Below are 20,107 nucleotides of genomic sequence, written 5' to 3' on the forward strand. Positions count from 1 at the left end.
GGACCAGAGTGAGACCGTACCTCGAAAAACAAAACAAAACAAAACAAACAACAACAAAAAAAAACAAAAAAAACCCATTATACCATGATCATAATCCTGCGATGTCATATTCACAATTAACGTTCCCCATCACACTTAATTTTCATTATTTTCTTACAATGTCTTCATCTGTTCTTGCTGTTATAACACAACACCGTAGACTGGGTACATTGAACACAAATTCATTTCCTACAGTTCTGGGGTGGAAGGCGAAGCTGAGTGGCTGTGGGATGAGATGCTCTTTGCTCCCAAGATGGTGGCTTCTTGCTGCTCCTGACCCGTGGAAGAGTGAAAAGGAGAAACGGTGTCCATGACAACAGGAAAGCGACCAGGCGCTTCTCTGAATGAGCTTGGGGCCTTCATCTCCAGTCACCTTCTAAAACCCCTTATGTATCACCTTAGCGTTTAGGTTCCAGTCCAGCAACTGTGGCAGGGTTTGGGGGGGTGGTGGTGGTGGTTAGTCACTGTTGGCTTGGAGGTCACTGGGGATGGACCCTTGTACATAATCAGCAACTTGTAAAATCAGGAACTGAAACCTCAGGACTCTGTTTTCTGGTCAGAGGAATGGGATCTGAGTTGTATCTCTGGCCCTGGGTGGAAACATGGCATTCTGAACTGCCCCAAAGACCATAAATTACCATCTAGACAGAGCCCCTTTCGGTCACAAAAAAACATATACAATTGCCCTTCTCAGAAGAGTTAACTGAAATGAGCCTATCACCTGGACAGAAAATCATCTCTAAACAAAGCCATTTGGGGCTGGAACAATGGCTCAGCAATGAAGTCATTTGCTTGCAAAGCCTGAAGGCCCAGGTTTGAATCCCTAGTACCAACATAAAGCCAGATGCACAATGTGGTGTATGTGTCTAGAGTTCATTCGCAGTGGCAGGAGGCCCTAACATGCCCATTTTTCTCTCTTTTTCTCTCTCCTCTCTCTGCTTGCAAATGACGCAATAAAAATATTGAAAAAAAAAAGCCATTTGTTCTCTGAACTTTAAGAAATTGTATAAGCCTTTAATCCCAGCACTTGGGAGGCAGATAGGAGGATCACCATGGGTTCGAGGCCACCCTGAGACTACACAGTGAATTCCAGGTCAGCCTGGGCTACACTGAGACCCTACCTTGAAAAACGAATAAAAGAAAACAAAAATAAAAATAATACAATAATAAAATAAAAACAGAAAGAAATAGTATATGATGGGCCACCCATTTTCTTAGGGTCCCTCTCCATCATGGAGAGCTTTCCCTACTTTTGCTTTCTATAAAACTATGCTTTAGCCGGGCGTGGTGGCGCACACCTTTAATCCCAGCACTCAGGGGACAGAGGTAGGAGTATCACCATGAGTTCAAGGCCACCCTGAGATGACAGAGTTAATTCCAGGTCAGCCTGAACCAGAGTGAGACCCTACCTTGAAAAACAAAAAATACAAAACAAACAAACAAACAAACAAAAACTATGCTTTACCGTCAAACAAGTTAAAGAATAAAGAAATAGTTCAGGCCTACCTCAAAGTGTGAGTTGGCCCAACAGTCTCGCAGACATTTGTTTACTCTCAGCCTGTAAGAGTGTTTTCTCCACAGTGGTCCCTCTGGCCATTGCCCTCATCCCTTGAAGGTATTCTATTTCATTCATAAGAAATTATGTCTTCGACAGGACCAGGGAGCTGCGGCAAAGTCTGAGTGAAGTTCCAGGCAATAGAGAAACGCATACCCTTAAAGCCATGCCGCCTCCATGTGATATACAGATGTACCTTAACTTATGTCAGGATTATATCCCAATAAACCCACCATAAATCTAAAGCATTTTAAGACAAATACACATTTTGCATACTTCTACTACCCAGCATCACAGTATTGTGTGAAGGGCTTGTTGCTTTTAGATGCTATACATTGAATTCCTTGCTCAAGTCTTTTACAAAGACACTCTCATCCACTGAAACGGATTCAGGAAGTTTTGGGTTTCTCGTCAATACTTCAGTATACGTCCATGCATCAGTGAATTTAGGGTGTACCCAGATTTTTGTCTTATGAATTAAAAGAACTGAAATCCACAGACCAGAGGCTAAGGTTTAGAGATTTTACTAGATTAAAAGAAAGAAAGGGAAGAGAGTGCAAAGATCTGCTGCCCATTATAAAGCAGGGGATGGGGTGACCCAAACTGGGGTTGTTTATAGATCCTGAATGGGGTCTGAGCTAACCAGCCATGATGCCAAACTTGGGGGCTGAATTTAACCAACCATAGCACCAGGATAGCATTTAAGCCTTTCAGGAATCGTAAGTCTAGGAAAGGGGAACTCCTTCCCAGGGAGGGACTCAGGTTGTTGAAGGAAAAACAGATCTAGGGAACCCTTCAGGCAAGAGATCTCTGATATCTAGCTAAGTGGAAACTACATGGGCAGGCTCAAGGACCTTCCTGCTTTCTCTTTTTGGGGCCCAATCACTCTAAACTGCTTCAAGTGGACTCTCCTCTATGAATACTGTTTTATTTTCTTAAAGACTTCAGCTTATTGTCAAAGTGAAGTGTCCGCTCTCTTAAGAACATGGTTGAAGGGTAGTGGGTAAGAGAATGTATATATATACAGATACAGCATGTGTTGGTAGCATCTTTTCCCTCCTCTATGCCCACGTTCTGCTGGGGACCCTCCTCAGTGGGGTTGCTGGTATTTTCCATGGGGTTATGGATTTTTTATTTTTTTACTTTTTAGTCTTTTTGAGGTAGAGTCTCATTCTACCCCAGGTTGACCTGGATCTTACTATTGTCTCAGACTGCCTTGAACTCATGGTGATCTTCCTACCTCTGCCTCCCAAGTGCTGGGATTAAAGGAGCACCCAGTTGGGTGAGAGAATTTTTTTTTTTTTTTCCCTGAGGTAGGGTCTCACTCTAGCTCAGGCTAAGCTGGATTTCACTCTGAATTCTCAGGGTGGCCTTAAACTCACAGCGATGCTCCTACCTCTGCCTCCTTAGTGCTGGGATTAAAGGCATGCCCCGCCACATCCAGCTTGGGTGAGAGAATTTTTGACACTGGTTTATTTAAAGTAGGATTTGGATATCTTTTATTCTCTTCATGGAATTCAAACTTTCATTAATTTTTCACACCTTTAATCCCATCATTCGGGAGGCAGAGGCAGGAGGAATGCCATGAGTTTGAGGCCATCATGAGACTACATTGTGATTTCCAGGTCAGCCTGAGCTGTAGCGAGACCTTACCTTGAAAAACCAAAATAAATAAATAAATAAATAAATGAATAAATTTAAAATTAAAATACAATATAAACTGAGCATGGTTGCATATGCCTCTAATACCAGCATTTGAGAGGCAGTGTATGAAAATTGCTGTGAGTTGGAGGTCATCCTGGGATTACAGAATGAGTTTCAGGTCAGCCTGGGTTAGAGTGAGACCCTGCCTCAAAAAAACCAAAATAAATAAATAAATAGCATATACAGAATCCGAATTTTTTCTTTTTAGGTCTTTATTACCTTCTTTTCCTTTATTTTGTGTGCTCCTTTGGCCTGGCCCTTTAATTTCCTATTTAAAAAATAGTTAAATACTAAATTTACTTATTAGATGTGAAAGTAATGTAATCTTTTTGTTACATTAAGTATAGATAATTTAATTAAAGCAATGTAATCTTGATGTAATAGGAATATCACATTTGTTGACGAGCTATTTAAATAGGAAATGTATTTATTTATTTATTTATTTATTTATTAACAACTTCCATGATTATAAACAATATCCCATGGTAATGCCCTCCCCCTACCCCCCCACTTTCCCCTTTGAAACTTGGAGGAAATTTTTTTAAAAAGAGGTAGAAGAAAGAGGAAAGCAGAAACATAGTGTTTACAATGACGAGAAACAGTAGGACGCCACTGGCAGGAAAGCAGGACTCAGATTCAGTTGGCGCCCGCCCTGCTCCTTTTCCTGAAGCCGCCGTTTCCGCTCTCTTTCGCGCTCTCGCCTCTCGGGTGGCCCAGCCTTGGAGTCGCCGCGCTCTGATTGGCTCCTTTGAACGTCTACGGCTGCCCCGATTGGTGGATCCGAGGCGCCTTAGCGCGGTGAGTTTGAAACTGCTCGCACTTGGCCTCCGAGCTGGCGCTTTGGGTTGGGCGAGGGGCCGCGCAGACTGGAAGCTGCCGCCGGCCGCCGCGGGACGATAGGCCGGGTAAAGTGGCCAGGGCCGGGGCCGGGGCCGGGGTCCTGCCCGCGGGGCCTCGGAGGAGGGCGATCCTAGGGAGCGGCACGCTGGGAAGGCCCGAGCCGGTCCATGGGGCTGTGAATGACGGGCAGGGTCTCACCTGAGCCCGGGTCTGGATATGGAGGATGGGCAGGGCCTCACCTGAGCCCGGGTCTGGATATGGAGGACGGGCAGGGCCTCACCTGAGCCCGGGTCTGGATATGGAGGACGGGCAGGGCCTCACCTGAGCCCGGGTCTGGTTGTGGAGGATGGGCAGGGCCTCACCTGAGCCCGGGTCTGGTTGTGGAGAATGGGCAGGGAGGGTCTCTCCTGAGCCCGGGTCTGGTTGTGGAGGATGGGCAGGGAGGGTCTCTCCTGAGCCCGGGTCTGGATATGGTGAGCAGGCAGGGCCTCATCTGAACACCAGTGTGTGCCCACTGAAGGCGGTTCTGGAAGCGCCGGCCAGCATGATAGTCTGGAGCCAAGGCCTTTTATTTCCGGATACCTGGCAGGGGAGGTGCCAGGCTGCACCCACGACCAGGTGCCCACAGGAGACCCTCCGTTAAGGAAAGTTGCCTGAGAAACCGACCGTGAGCTTCGGGGCTTGTCACGCTTGTCTGGGCTCCCCTGAGTCCCTTAGCTCCAAGGCCCAGAGCTCAAAGTATTTTATACTTACACGTGTTTGGAGACTGAGATGGGTAGAAAGTCACCAGGCTAGGAAATATGTTTTTTAAAAGATCTAATAGAAGCCGGGCGTGGTGGCGCACACCTTTAATCCCAGCTCTTGGGAGGCAGAGGTAGGAGGACCACCATGAGTTCAAGGACACCCTGAGACATAGTGAATTCCAGGTCATCCTGAGCCAGAGTGAGACCTACCTCGAAGAACCAAAAAAAAAAAAAAAAAAAAAAAAAGATCTAATAGGAAACGTTCCAGTGTGCGTGTCTTGGTGCCTCCCAGAACCCTGCCTGTGTCTAGAGACAGAGAAGTGCAAACATGGCCTTTTCATATACTGCAGTGAGCAAAGAGCCCAGGGAACGTTCAAAAGGAAGTTTTATTATTATCATTTTTTTTTTTTTTTGAGATGGAGTCCCAATCTAGCCCAGTCTGACTTGAAACTCACTCTGTAGCCCCAGTCTGGCCTGGAACTCAGCAGTTCTCCTACTTCAGTCTCCTGAGTACTTACTGATTAAAGGCATGGGCCACTAAGCACAGTTCAAAAGGAAGATTAAAATTCCTAAGCAGTGTTGTTTATTTAAAACTGTTACAACTGAAAGCTGGGAAGGTAGTGGGCCCAGTTTTGAAATTTAAGTTAATTTTTAGCTATTTGTTCAAAGGAACCTTTAATTGTGGTAAATTTGGAAAAGTGATTGCCCTACTACTGCTCAGGGCAGTTTCATCTAACTATGAATTTAGTTTCTATTTTTGAGACGTGGTCTCACTACATTACTCTGGCTGGTCACCCTGTAGTCCAAGCAGGCCTTGAAGCCCTGTGATTCAGTCTCCTAACTAGTTGAGGTTACAAGCCTGTGCCACCAGACCCGGCTTGATTTGTGAGTTGGAAAGATAATTTGATGTGTAGGAGCCAACTATTGTGTTGTATAGCTTATGTACTAGCAACAGCTTAGGAACTGAGAGGAGTCAGGAAGTGTAGGCAGGAGTCCTTACCCTGGTAAACTATTGATTTTAATATAATCTGTGTCAGAAGCACTGTGGGAAATGCAGTTCATATGGTATCTCACTAACACTGTGGGGCATGTAATCCAATTGGTGTTGCCTCTCATCTTAGGATCTGTCATAGAACCTGCTGAGTAACGATGGAAGACTATATCAAAATAGAAAAAATTGGTGAAGGTGAGTGCTTTTAACATAATAGCTTTTAGAAATGATTTCAATGATGCTGTTTGTGTAACATGAAGACATTAACGTATCTTTGGTTCTGGTGTGCATCAACATATTTATTATATAACTTAAAACACAAAGATGCTTGCCTTTCAAGAGAATTTAAGTTATTCTAATATGGCTCCTTGACAGACACACACACACACACACACACACACACACAAATACATACTTACATTTTTTTTTTTTTCCCTGAGGTAGGGTTTCATTCTAGTCCATGCTGACCTGGAATTCACTCTGTATTCTCAGGGTGGCCTTGAACTCACAGCCATCCTCCTACCTCCCCAGTGCTGGGATTAAAGGTGTGTGCCACCATGCCCGGCTACACGCATTTTTTTTAATGGTATTGGAATTTGAACCTGGGGTCTCATGTTCTGCTGCTGAGCTATGACCTCAGCCTGATCTCACATACTTCTGATACTAGACACTTCAAATGCTTGCATTTTGAAGACTATTAATAACTTATACATGTATGGATAGGCAAGCAGTTAGGGTACTAAAACCATACTAATTTCATAGTATATTTTTGTTTGAGACAGAGCAAGTGTGGACTTGCCAAGGGCTCTAGCCACTTGCCAATGCACTCCAGATGCATGCATCACTTCTCTTATCTGGCTTTATATCTGGCTTTAAGTGGGGACTAGGGAATTGAACCTGGGCCATCAGGCTTTATAAGCAAGCACCTTAGCCACTGAGCCATCCATCTTTCCAGCCCTTCAAGTGTTTTTAAGTAATAGACTTAGGTTTTACTTGGCCTTTCTTAACTGGGTGCAATAATTGACTATTAGACTAATTAAGGTGATTTCCTATGTTCTTAACCGTAGGTAAAAATGATATAAAACTGAAGATTTTTGTATGTTCATTCATTCTGTAATACTTAAAAAAAATGTTTGAGCCTACATAGCAAAAATAAGGAATAAAATTCTCCTTTGCCAGGTGTGGTGGCGCATGCCTTTAATCCCAGCACTTGGGAGGCAGAGGTAGGAGAATTGCCAAGAATTCGAGGCCAGCCTGAGACTACATAGTGAATTCCAGGTCAGCCTGGGCTAGAGTGAAACCCTTCCTCGAAAAACCAAAACAAACAAACAAACAAAAACTAGTCTTTGACCTGCTTTCTTGCCCACCACTGCATCTGAGTTTTTATGTTGGAGTTTTGTTCATTCTCCAGGAGAGCGAACAGTAAAACTTGTGCAAGGTGATTTCCTAACAGCAGTTTATATGTAGGGGAGGAAACTTAGAGGAATTTGGTTAGATAGGAGTGACCTGGGATAGAAGGGGTAGAGTTGAGTTGTTGATTTGTTGTTGTTGTTTGTTTGTTTTTTTGAAGTAGGGTCTCACTCTAGCCCAGGCTGACCAGGAATTCACTGTGTATTCTCGGGGTGACCTTGAACTCATGATGGTCCTCCTACCTCTACCTCCTGAGTGCTGGGATTAAGGGCATACGCCACCACGCCCAGCATTTACGTACTTTCTTAATGTTTATTTTATTTAAAAAATAACTTCTATGGGGCTGGAGGGATAGCTGTTAAAGCGTTTGTCTGCAAAGCCAAAGAAGCCAAGTTCGATTCCCCAGGACCCACGTAAGCCAGATGCAGAAGGGGTCATGCATCTGTAGTTCATTTGCAGAGGCTGGAGCCCTGGTATGCCCATTATCTCTCCATCCCTTTTTCCCTCTGTCAAGTAAATAAATGAAAATATTACAAATTTGTATTTTATTTTATTATTTGAGAAAAAGGGAAAGAGTAGAGCCCCTTTCTTGCCTCACTTGCTGCCGCTCTCCTCTGTCATTTGGAGTTCTTTGCTGTGCTGATATGCCTTGCTGTCTCATCCTGGTCATCGGCCAGCGCCTCCCCCACCTCCCAGCTGTTCTCTCTGAAGTCACCCTGAACTGGCTTTACTCTTCATCTCCTTGCTGTGCTCTAAGAGGATCTGGCTGCTGGCTGTGCATGATACCTGCTGTGCCTGTGCTTGCTAGTCAGGAGCTCTGAAGGATGTGCGCCTCTTGTTCATTTACTAGCTGGCCGCTGGCCATAGTGCTTGGCTCCCAGGAGATCCTCGCTCCTGGGTCCCGTCACCACATTGGTCTGTTTCTCTGGAATCTGCTTCCTTCTTTGTGTGGTCCTGTCTGCAGTGCCTGGCTGTTTTGGACCGTGTGCCACATGTTGATTTTGAAAAATTAACTTTCGGAAGTAATTTGGCAACTATGTATGCTATTGTAGAATTTTCTTCTGTTATTCCCTAGTAGAGTTGAAAGATTTGTTTCGTATGAACCTGTAATGTCTTTACCATGTTAGTGTTGTTTCACATGCTTCATTCCTCATTACCTGCATGAGCCTTTTTTGCTTTGCTAAAATATTTGCATGTGCAGCCTGCACGTATGGTTGGAGGTGCATCTGCTGTCGTCTGCCTGCCGCTCTCTACTCCGCTTTAGTGCTTTTAGGCAGTCTGTCACTGAGCCTGGAGCTCACCAGATTCTAGTAGCCAGTGAGTCTTGGAATTCCTCTGTGTCTCCTCCATACAGCTTTACCCAGTTTTATGGGTTCAAACTTGGGTCCTTGTGTTTACAAGGCATGAGCCATCTTACCCCTTTTGCTTCCTTTTGCTGCATTTGAAGTAAGTGGCAGAGATGGCCCCCTAAACATTTAAGTAGGTATCAGAAGATCCATCCAAGGTATCACTTAAAAAATTTTTTTTATAAAAGAGAGAAAAGAGAATTGGTATGCCAGGGTCTTCAGCCACTGCATTTGAACTCTAGACGTGTGTGCCATTTTGTGCATGCTTGTGTCTCCTTGTGTGTCTGGCTTACGTGGATCTGAAGAGTCGAACCTGGGTCCTTAGGCTTTGCAGGCAAGCCCCTTAACCGCCAAGCCGTCTCCAGCCCAAGGTCACATTTTCATGTGGTAGTTAATGCTGCATCTAATCTCTTCTCGTCCATGACAGCCTTGCCTTTTCTTCCCTTTACTGCTTCTCTGATAATATTTTCTTTTGCAACGTCTAGAATGCTTAATTTTGGTTAAGGTGCTTGCCTGTGAAGCCTAATGACCTGAGTTCAGTTCCCCAGTACCCACATAAGGTCAGATGCACAAAGGGGCACATGCATCTGGAGTTGGAGTGGCTGGAGGCCCTGGCTCCCCTATTCTCTGTCTCTTCGATCTCTCTGCTTGCAAATAAATAAAAATATTTAACAGTATGGATTTTATTTAGACTTATTAAAGTGACCATGGAACTTAGAAAATACTGGAGCAAACCTGTGGAATCCGCTTCTAGGTGGTCATTTGGGATGGACTTTACCCTTTGGTGAACTATAGCCATCTGGAGGAAAGTGTTCTCATCCTTTCTGCATACACTTGCTAATTCCCCTGCCTCATCCTTCAGTAGGTACGGTTTCACTTCTGGCCCAGGCTAACCTGGAACAACTATGCAGTCTCAGGGTGGCCTGGAACTCACGGCAATCCTCTTACCTCTGCCTCCTGAGTGCTAGTAGTAAAGGTGTGTGCTACCACTCCTGGCCAGATCTTTATTTATTTATTTTTTTTTTGATTTTCGAGGTAGGGTCTTACTCTGGTCCAGGCTAACCTGGAATCAACTATGTAATCTCAGGGTGGCTTCCAACTCAAGGCGATCCTCCTACCTCTGCCTCCCGAGTGCTGGGATTAAACGAGTGCTGGGCTGTATTACCCAACCCACCCCCTCAGAGACGCACCTCCCTTGCAAGGCTCCCCTATCAAAGGCCTGAAGCTTCTCCAAATTGCCACCAGCTGAGGACCATGTGTTCAGAACACAGAACCCTATGGGGGACATTTTACATTCAGACAACAGCATTGTTGTCCATGGGATGCCCATATATTAGAATTTGCTTGTAATATCTACAAGTATTTATTTATAGGGGGCAAACGTGGGTAAACCCTATAAAAATAGAATCATAACCAAAAGCAAGTAACAAGAGAGGAGCTGGGAGAAGAGTGAGGTTAGGGTAAAGGACACATGTGACATAACAGAAGCAGAGAGGATGTGGAGGGATAGGGAGAAGTGCGACCAGAGTCAAGAAAAACAAACTGTATTTGAAAATGTCACAGTGATTGACAGCTTAATCTCTGAATGACAGCTGTGTAGGACATGGTGTTGACTCTGTTTGGCTTAATACAAACACCTGGTCTTATGGTCTGCTTTTTTTTTTTTCTGGATGAGTACAGGGACTATTTTAAGATACATAAAAATCATGGGACTGGAGAGAGATTGGCTAAGGCACTAAGGAAAAGCATTTGTTTGCAAACCTGACAGCCCAGGTTTGATACCGTAGTACCCATGTTAAGCCAGTTGCAGCATGTGGCATGTGCTTTAGAGTTCGTTTGCTTTAATAACCAACCCTGGCACACCTATCTTCTCTTCCCTCTCTCTCACAAATAAAATTTAAAAGACACTATATATAGTTTTCTGAAAGTCTTGGTGACTCCTGTCTGCACTGTTTCTAGGCTCAGATTCTTTACATTTTCTTGTGCAGAATATGAATGGCAGTTAAACTGTATGGGGAACTTGTGATGGCTGCATGAGTTTTGTCTCTAGACCACATTGGTGTTAGGTTTTGGTTCTGCCAAATTTCTTTTGAACCAATGAAGGTGTAATTATGGGTCATAGATAGCCCGTCTGGTTATAGCAGGCACGCCTGTCGTGTGTCACCGTAAGTAGTTCAACCATTACAAATAGGTCTCTAGGGCTAGGGTTGAGCTGGCTCGGTGGTTAAAAGTGCTTTCTTGGAAAGCTGGCTGGCCTGGGTTCCATTCCCCACTACCCAGTACCCATGTAAAGTGGTGTGTGCATCTGGAGTTAGTTCTTGGTGACAGGAGGCTGTGACATGCTCATTCTCCCCCTTTCTTCTTGAAAATGAATAAATAAAAATTTTTTAAAATAAAACATTCTGTTTCTTGAAACATATTTTAAAAAATAAGTGTCTAGTTTGTGGGGTGTATCCCATAGCAAATAATGACTTTGTTTCAGGTACTTATGGAGTTGTGTATAAGGGTAGACACAAAACTACCGGTCAGGTGGTGGCCATGAAGAAAATAAGACTAGAAAGTGAAGAGGAAGGGGTTCCTAGTACCGCCATTCGGGAAATATCTCTATTAAAAGAACTTCGCCATCCAAATATAGTCAGGTATGGTATATCTGAATTGAAACCATTTTCCTCACACTATTTCAAATGAATTTTTAATGTGGCACTTTTCACATTTGTGTAGTTTTGGGTGTGAGTGGGACAGAATTGCACTGAGTTGGTTGTGAATGCAGGGTGCAGGTCAGAGAGCACCCAGCTAGGGGACGAGCTCGGCGAAGGAGCGTTGCACTGGGGGCTGGACGAGCAAGGCGGGGGTACCTACCGACGGGACAAAGAAGCCCTTTTCCGTAGAGCTTTGTTAACTCCCAGTTCTAGGGCGCCAGTCCCCACTGGCCTCTTCTCTTGGGTCAGGTAGCCGAGTAGGAAGGAATTTTTATTAGTTATGCGTGTCTGTGTGTGCTTTTTTTGTGGTACTGGGATTGAACCCAGGGCCTGTGTATGCTAATAAAATGCTCTGTCGCTGAACCATATCATGGGCTGCCTATTATTGCTTTTGTTGTTGTTATTAATTATTGTTGGCTCTTGAGATCAGATTGTGCTCCAGCTCACCAAAGTTGGCCTGGAACTCAGTCTTGCTGCCTTAGCTTCCAGAGAGCTGAGGTTATAGGCTGAGCCACTACGTCCAGCTCCTCCACCTCTCCTTTTACATCTACTTTAAGACAGTCTAAGTTATCCAGGCTGACCTTGGGTTTTCTCTGCAGCCCAAGCAGGCTTTGAACATGGATATCCTGCCTCATCCTCTCCAGACCCTCATCACCAGGCCAGCCTTTCGTTAGGACTGGAGACAGCCACTGTTGTAGTTACAGCCAACTTTAAGTTTTATTTCTATACTTAATTTGCTTACATGGAAAGACAAACTGAGAGCTATAAGCAGTCAGCCTAGACACATTCTTGTGGGAGACATATTATTTAATGACAATGCCTCACATAATAAGACTTTAATGTCCCAACATTCCTACCTCAAATTACACTTTTATGTTATGGTGAGATAATTGCTATTATAGAAACTCCCACTTCTTTCCTCACGTTTTATGATGATCACTATGAAACTTAGAGAAGTTGTTCTGTTTTCTGGGGGAAAAAAAGATCACTGGGTATGGTGGTACAGGCCTTTAATTCCAGCCCTTGGGAGGCAGAGGTAGGAGGATCACCGTGAGTTTGATGTCACCCTGAGAATACAGAATGAATTCCAGGTCAGCCTGGGCTAGAGCGATACTTTACCTTGTAAAACCAAAAAAAAAAAAAAAAAAAAAAGATCAGAAATACTTGCTGGTTCTTGTGTTTATTCTCCAGTCTTCAAGATGTGCTTATGCAAGATTCCAGGTTGTATCTCATCTTTGAATTCCTTTCCATGGATCTCAAGAAATACTTGGATTCTATTCCATCTGGTCAGTTTATGGATTCTTCACTTGTTAAGGTATGAATATGATTGAAAGAATTTTTTTTTTAATTTTTTTAAATTTTTTAAATTTTTATTTATTTGAGAGCGACAGACACAGAGAGACAGAGGGAGAGAGAGAAAATGGGCACACCAGGGCTTCCAAACGAACTCCAGACGTGTGCACCCCCTTGTGCATCTGGCTAACGTGGGACCTGGGGAACCAAGCCTCGGACCGGGGTCCTTAGGCTTCACAGGCAAGCGCTTAACCGCTAAGCCATCTCTCCAGCCCATGATTGAAAGAATTTTGTCAGTAATTATGTACTCTGTGTGAAGCCTGCTCTATATAAAAGTCCTTATTTTAGTAGGTATATGTTGGGAAAATAGGAGAGCCAGGAGTGATGGCTGCATGCCTTTTATCCCAGCTCTCAGAAGGCAGAGGGACAAGGATTACCATGAATTCAGGGCCAGCCTGAGACTACATAGTTAGTTCCAGGTCAGCCTGGGCTAGAACAAGAACCTAACTCGAAAAACATAAAAGAGAATGGAGAAAGAAAAGGCTTTTCATTTTTCTTCCACACAGATAAAATTATTAACCATTTTGTTAGCAGATGGGTGAAAAATAGTGTCAGAACAGAAGCAAGCCTGGAGCAGAGCAGTGGTCTTAATTTATTATGGTCTAAAATGTGTTTTGGTTAATGTAGACATTGTATTTCACTTGTGAATGTTTATAACTTATTCAAACAAAGTGAAACGCTAAAGTAAAAACGTCATTTATAAACCAATCTTAGCAAAACATTCCTCAAACAGCCATTGTTTCTTTTTAATCATAATCTTAAAGATCTATGTATACATGCATATGTACCTATGATTTAAGTCACTTCTATATATTTTCATTTAACTTGTTTCTAGTTTGGCTTTTTTTTATGACTAATGCCATAGTGAAGAAATTTAGGTGTTTTTTAATTTTATAATTGAGTTCCTATCAGTGTATTAATGTGAAAGGGCATAGTAAGGGTTTTGTTATTACATTTAGCAATCAACAGTTTTCAAGCTGACTTAGCCTATACATACATATTTTTCTATTAGGTAAGATATTCTTTAATCTTTCTTTTTTTTTTTTTTTTTTTTTTTTTGAGGTAGACTCTTGCTCTAGCCAAGGCTGACCTGGAATTCACTATGTAGTCTCAGGGTAGCCTTGAACTCATAGTGATCCTTCTACCACTGCCTCCAAAGTGCTGGAATTAAAGGCATGCACAACCACTCCCAGCTTTGTCTGTTTTTGTTTTTTTTTTAATATTTTTATTTATTTATTTATTTGAGAGAGGCAGATAGAGACAGAGAATGGGCTTGTCAGGTCCTGCAGCCACTGCAAACAAACTCCAGACACATGTACCTCCTTGTGTATCTGGCTTTACATTGGTAATGGGGAATAGAACCTTTGGTAATGGGGAATAGAACCTGGGTTTCTAGGCTTTGCAGGCAAGTAATGCTTGGATTCTATTCCTTCTGGTCAGTTTATGGATTCTTCACTTGTTAAGGTATGATTTTGTCAGTAGCTATATACTCTGAAGCTAAACCACATAGCCAGTTCTTTTAACTGGTTCTCCTTATTTTCCAAGTCAGCCACTTAGTATGCATTCTCTCCATTTCTGTAGGATCCTTGTTTTCATGTTAATTACATCTTTGACAAATGTCTTGTGATACACTTCTTTCTTGATTGCTGAATAGCACTTTATGATTGATTGTAGCCATTTAAGTATATGATCATAGCATCCTCATTGCTATCTCTTGAGGTTTGTGATTGATGTTTCTTGAGGGGAAATGAATGCATAGAGATGAAAGACAAGAAAGTGAGCAACTTTATTCAAGATACAAACAGTTGGTATAAGTCTATTGAAGAATGTTCAGGCCAGACATGGTGGTGCATGCCTTTGATCCCAGAACTTGAGAGGCAGAGATAGGCGGATAGCCCTGAGTTTGAGGCCAGCCTGAGACTCCATAGTGAATTCCAGGTCAGCTTGGACTGAAGTGAGATCCTACCTTGTAACATAACTTAAAGACGGAGAACCAAAAATCAGTAAAAGAGGACTAAATAAGTTAACTTGACTATGGGTATGTTGCTAATGTAAATAGCTTGTCTTGGGTACATCGGGACATACTGTATGTAAGTAGACTTCTTATCCACAAATGTGTATTAGTCTAAAGTTAGCAGAAAGCTCTTTTGGTACTTAAATTATTTTCAATAATACATCAAAATTCCTTATATCTTTGAGACAGGCTCATTACTTAGAAACTGGTAGGTGGTGTGGTGGGATGCATTTCTAACTTTCTCGGCTCTTTCCAGAGTTATTTGTACCAAATCCTCCAAGGGATCGTGTTCTGTCACTCCAGACGAGTTCTGCACAGAGACCTAAAGCCTCAGAATCTACTGATTGACGACAAAGGGACAATCAAACTGGCAGACTTTGGCCTCGCCAGAGCTTTCGGGATCCCTATTCGCGTGTACACGCACGAGGTGAGTACAGCCATGTTCGTGATGTCAGTGCTGGATTCTGGTGTGTGTGTCAAGGCAAGAGAGTGATCTGTAGCAGACCGTCTCTACTCTTACAGTACCAGCTTACTGCTTCGTGGCTCTGCATTGACCCTTCATTACGTACTGCGGAACGTGGAACAGGAGCCTTTCCCATTTCTCAGACGTGGGTGGGAGTGCTCAGCACAAGGGATTTTGGCTATAGCTTTTTGGCGGTCTCCTTACGTGTTTCATCCCAGTCGCCAGTTACAGTTCAGTTCATTATGTCAGCCTTTCCCCTGTGCAAATCATTGCTGTTTTTGTGTCCTGGTTGAAGACTGGGTGCAGTACCTTGAGATTAATTAAAAGGCATATCTTGTTGCCTGAGGTACACTATTTCTGATGAGTTTTAAAGAATGGCACCTGGGCCACCAGGGTTTGCAGGCAATGCCTTTAAGTGCTGTCCAGCCCAGGACTTAAAAGTTTTGATCCTATTTAGTATATGAGAAGCAAGAAATGTGGGATGTTTATTGGTCCCTTCAACAGAACTCAGAAATGAAATATTTCACTCCAGTTAGTATTTTGTATATAACTGACTTAATATTATTGGTGCAGTCATGCAACTTTCTAAAAGAAGTCCCAACGAAGCAGCCGAGTCTGAGCTGAGGGACTTGGTGGCACGTTTATCCCATGTGCAGTACGATGTGCTTTGTGATAGGTGGTGACGCTCTGGTATAGATCTCCGGAAGTGCTGCTGGGGTCGGCCCGGTACTCTACCCCTGTTGACATTTGGAGTATAGGCACTATATTTGCAGAACTGGCGACCAAGAAGCCCCTTTTCCACGGGGATTCAGAAATTGATCAACTTTTCAGGATTTTCAGGTATTTTGTTTCATACCTAACTTCAAAACCCTTTAAGGTTAAGTAAAGGCAAGATATATGCACTGAAATGATGTCTCTGCTCTTGGCATTTAGAGCTTTGGGCACTCCCAACAATGAAGTGTGGCCAGAAGTGGAGTCGCTACAGGACTACAAGAACACGTTTCCCAAGTGGAAGCCAGGAAGCCTTGCGTCCCATGTCAAGAACCTGGATGAAAATGGCTTGGATTTGCTCTCGGTAAGCAGGATGAGTGCACCCTTCGTGGTGACCGCCACCCACAACTGAACATACCCAGTCCTTTACCTGCGGAATAGAAAGGAACCCGCATTTATGGGGCTAGGTGTCCTGCATGTTGTGTTGCTAGCTCTGTTTTGGATTTCAAGAAACACCCGTGGTTTTGTGAGGAAGGTGCCACACACTAGAATTAGTTGTTTGAATTATGCTGGTTCTCAGTGGTGCCTAGTTCTCCATCAGGTGAGGAAGACAAATACCATTCTGATTTTCTTCTCTGCTAGGTGGCTGTCCTTTGTTAATGTCAGGATAAAAGGGCTTTAGAAGCTGGCTTTGGAGCACTACTTAAATTTTTGAATTTTTAGAAAGAACCATTTCTTAGAAGTCCCAGGTAAGAAGGTGTTAAAAAGGAAGTTTTGGCAGGTTTAACTAAGGAACTCACTGTTGTGCCATCAGATATGTCTTTCAGTTGGAAGTCCAGAGTTGCCTATCTTATTTATTTATTTTGTGTCTTGCGGTAGGGTCTCATTCTGGTCCAGGCTGACCAGAAATTCACTATGCATCTCAGGGTGGCCTCGAACTTGTGATGATCCTCCTACCTCTGCCTCCAGAGTGCTGGGATTAGAAGCGTGTGCCACCATGCCTGGCCCAGAGTTGCTGATCTTGTTTATTAGTATCTTTGATTAATTTAAAGATCTTTCTGTGTTCTGGGCCCAATCCATCCACGAGGTCTAAAGTTAGTTACTTGGTTTTGCAATGCTGGGGTGCCAAGCTTACTGTAAGTCCAGTTCTTTAGTCCAGTCACTCTGGATTGGCACCTTGGACTAGACAGTGCCTGTGACTGGCCTGTCGAGTCCAGCAGCCTCCTTGTTCTTGGTCCCCTGGATACCAGCAAATACTCCTGCCTCCAGATTTGCAAAGGTCCTCTGAGGTGTAAAATTTCCTCCAGCTGCAGCCACTACTGATGATAAATTAGACTTGGTTTCAAGTTTCACCTTTGTCACTCTGTAGCTTATGAACTTGGGCAAGTTTTTTAACCTGAGACTTTGACCTAATCTGTGAAAGAGCGGACATCTCCCTTTTGTTAACAGGCTTAACTGGAAGCTGTTTCCAAAAACCCTTCTTATAGCCTGGATATGTGAGTTTAGGTAGTAGTTTGCAGAGGTAGCTTTTGGGGCTGGAGGGTTTGGTTGGTAGGATTCTTGTCGGGCACACCCGAAGCCCTGGGTTTGGTCCCAGAGCTGGATAACCTGGGTGTGCAGGCGTGCGTGTTAGCCTCTGCGTCTTAGCAAGTTCAAGGCCAGCCTGGCCTACATAAGATCCTGCACTAAGAAGAAAAGTCTTTAGTCAGCTTGAATGGTTTTCATTTTATTTATTTATTTGAGAGAGGAAGATAGAGAGAGAATGGGCACACCAAGGCCTCCAGCCACTGTAAACAAACTCCAGATGCATGTGCTGCCTTGTGCATCTGGCTTACGTGGGTCCTGGGCAATCAAACCTAGGTCTTTCAGCTTTGCAGGCAAGTGTCCAGCTGCTAAGCCATCTTTCCAGCCCTTAAATGGCTTTTAAAGATAATAATTACCATTAGACTTAAGTTCCAAATGGTATTTTACTTTCTAGGAAAATACATAAATAAACACGTTTGCCTACTCCATCAATTCATTTACTGATTAATTTTTTCTATGTTTATAAACACACATTTTTATTTTGCTTTTGGGAGAACTTTTGGGAGGTACATTAAAAACAAAAACACTACAGGGGCTAGAGAGATGGCTTGCCCAAAGAGCCTAACGACCTGAGTTTGATTCCCCAGTACCCACTTAAAAGCCAGATGCACAAAGTGGCGCATGCATCTGGAGTTCCTTTGCAGTGGTTGGGTGGCTTGGTGTGCCCATTTTCTCTCTCTATGCTGGACATGGTGGTGCACACCTTTAATCCCAGGGAGGTGCAGGTAGGAGAATTATTGATTTCGAGGTTAAAGTGTGACCCTACCTCAAAACCAAAAAAAAAAAAAGCCACTGCAGTTGACAGCCATGTTTCCGGAAAGGTTGTGGGTCACCCAAGACATTGACCTCAAAGTAAATGGAATGGTCTCCTAAATTCATGTCTTGTCTTTAAAGAGATCTCTGAATGCTTCCCTTATAATTGATAGCCAGGAATTTACCAAGATATTTAGATATTTATGATTTAAGGAGTAGTTAGTCTATAAAAAAGTGGCTGATCTACATCAATGTGGTTTTGGTTGTGTTTTTCTTCAGAAAATGCTGGTTTACGACCCTGCCAAGCGGATTTCTGGCAAGATGGCGCTGAGGCACCCGTACTTTGATGATCTGGACGATCAGATTAGAAAGATGTAGCTTCCTGTCAGAAGCTCCCTCCAGCTGGCCCACAGACAGATGGTGTCTTCATTGTCTTCCTCTTTCTGTCTTGTATATTTTTCTTCTCTTTGTAAAACTGAAGCTGTCCTTCCTCTTCTAACTTGGACGTATAACTTAAGATGTAAATATTGTCCCATATGAATTTGAATGTAATGATCCTGTACATGCGTGTAGATCTCACTGCTATGGACATTTGTTACTGTAATAAAAGTACAAAACCACCCATGTCAGGCTGGGGAAAATCCAGGTTAGCTTGAACTATCCCGAGCCTCACAGCAGCTGCATTTCCCTGAACCTGTGGTAAGCTTGGTTCCATCATGCTATGAGAATATTTTTATATTCCAAAAGCTTAAATTTTCTTGTCAGTTTCTTGCCATGTGGAAACGGTACAACCTGTCAATAGATGAGTCTTTTTCTACTGGCATTTCGATTTGTGACCTAAATGATTTAAGCATTCAAGATGAGAACACTAGACAGATCTGAGGAATGATGCTAAATTTACAGGGGTTTTCAGTGACTTATAAAACCTTACAGCATGCCAGGATTTGCCTAGTTTTTACAGCCAGAGATCAAACGGCTGTCCACAGCAGGAAGAACAGTTTTGAAAATTTATCAACTGCCCTATTTTTAGATGTGTTATGAAAGCTGCTTGTCTAAGTGGATTTTGATGCCTTGGTCAGAGGTGTAAAGACTGAAGTTGAGTTAGCTTGGCTTCCAAGTCTGGCTGGAAAACTGCTTATTATCTTGAGTGCTTATTAGCAGACTTCTAAAAAATGTTCTAGGAACCAAGTAGATAAAATCACTGGCTTTGGAAATGGTTTAATTATGCTCTTGTAATTCTTATCCTTAAGCAGCCAGTTTATTTGCTGTAGCCAATGGTTGAAAATAATCTTACGGATCTTTTTAGTGTAAAAAGCTCAAATAAGTTAACTTTACACTTTTGGGTACTCAGACTGAAAGCTCTGGATGGAACAGGTGGGGATGCATGGGTCATTTAGCAAGCGAGAGCTTATACTGTGTGGGTCACTTCCAGTCCCATTCATGGCTCTGCGCAGTCAGTGAAGTCTTGGGTGTGGGGTCCTTTTGCTCTGTTAGCATCATCAGGACTTTGCCTCAAGGCTGGAGGGGATGAGACCTCCAAGAATAGTTACCAGTCCATTCAGTTTTCTTGCCCCACTTAGGTAGCAGTGTTTATGTAAGGAACTACATGGACTCTAGATAGAGTCCCAAGGTGTCTTAATTCTGGCTGGCTCACTCCTTGTTTGCAAGGCTACCACTGTCACAATAAAGGTAGAACAGCAGGGAGAATTGGTCCAAAGTGGGCAAACGGCTATAAAAATCTTGGTCAAGTTCTCCTGGCGCTGACCTTCCTACACTGGAGCTTGCGAGCATGAGCCAAGCTGAGATGCCCCTGGGATGCTGTCCCTGCTTGAAGCACTTTATTAAAACATGACCCACCCCCTGTCCTTCCCGGGTGCCTGAGTTGCTCAGGACGTTTTTGTC

At 43.3% G+C, this 20,107-nt stretch overlaps 1 protein-coding gene across 1 annotated transcript; it reads left to right on the forward strand.

Moving 5' to 3' along the window:
- The first annotated feature begins 4,093 nt into the window (after nucleotides 1–4,093).
- Nucleotides 4,094–18,829, forward strand: Cdk1 (cyclin dependent kinase 1). The gene is made up of 8 exons (XM_004657861.2): nucleotides 4,094–4,203; nucleotides 6,003–6,067; nucleotides 11,111–11,267; nucleotides 12,519–12,642; nucleotides 14,951–15,121; nucleotides 15,834–15,997; nucleotides 16,091–16,232; nucleotides 18,485–18,829. The coding sequence occupies exons 2-8, from the start codon at nucleotides 6,031–6,033 to the stop codon at nucleotides 18,581–18,583; spliced, it is 894 nt and encodes a 297-aa protein (XP_004657918.1). The 5' UTR covers nucleotides 4,094–4,203; nucleotides 6,003–6,030; the 3' UTR covers nucleotides 18,584–18,829.
- The last annotated feature ends 1,278 nt before the right edge of the window (nucleotides 18,830–20,107 follow it).

Source organism: Jaculus jaculus, chromosome 18 (assembly GCF_020740685.1).
Source record: "Jaculus jaculus isolate mJacJac1 chromosome 18, mJacJac1.mat.Y.cur, whole genome shotgun sequence".
Taxonomy (NCBI): Eukaryota; Metazoa; Chordata; class Mammalia; order Rodentia; family Dipodidae; genus Jaculus; species Jaculus jaculus.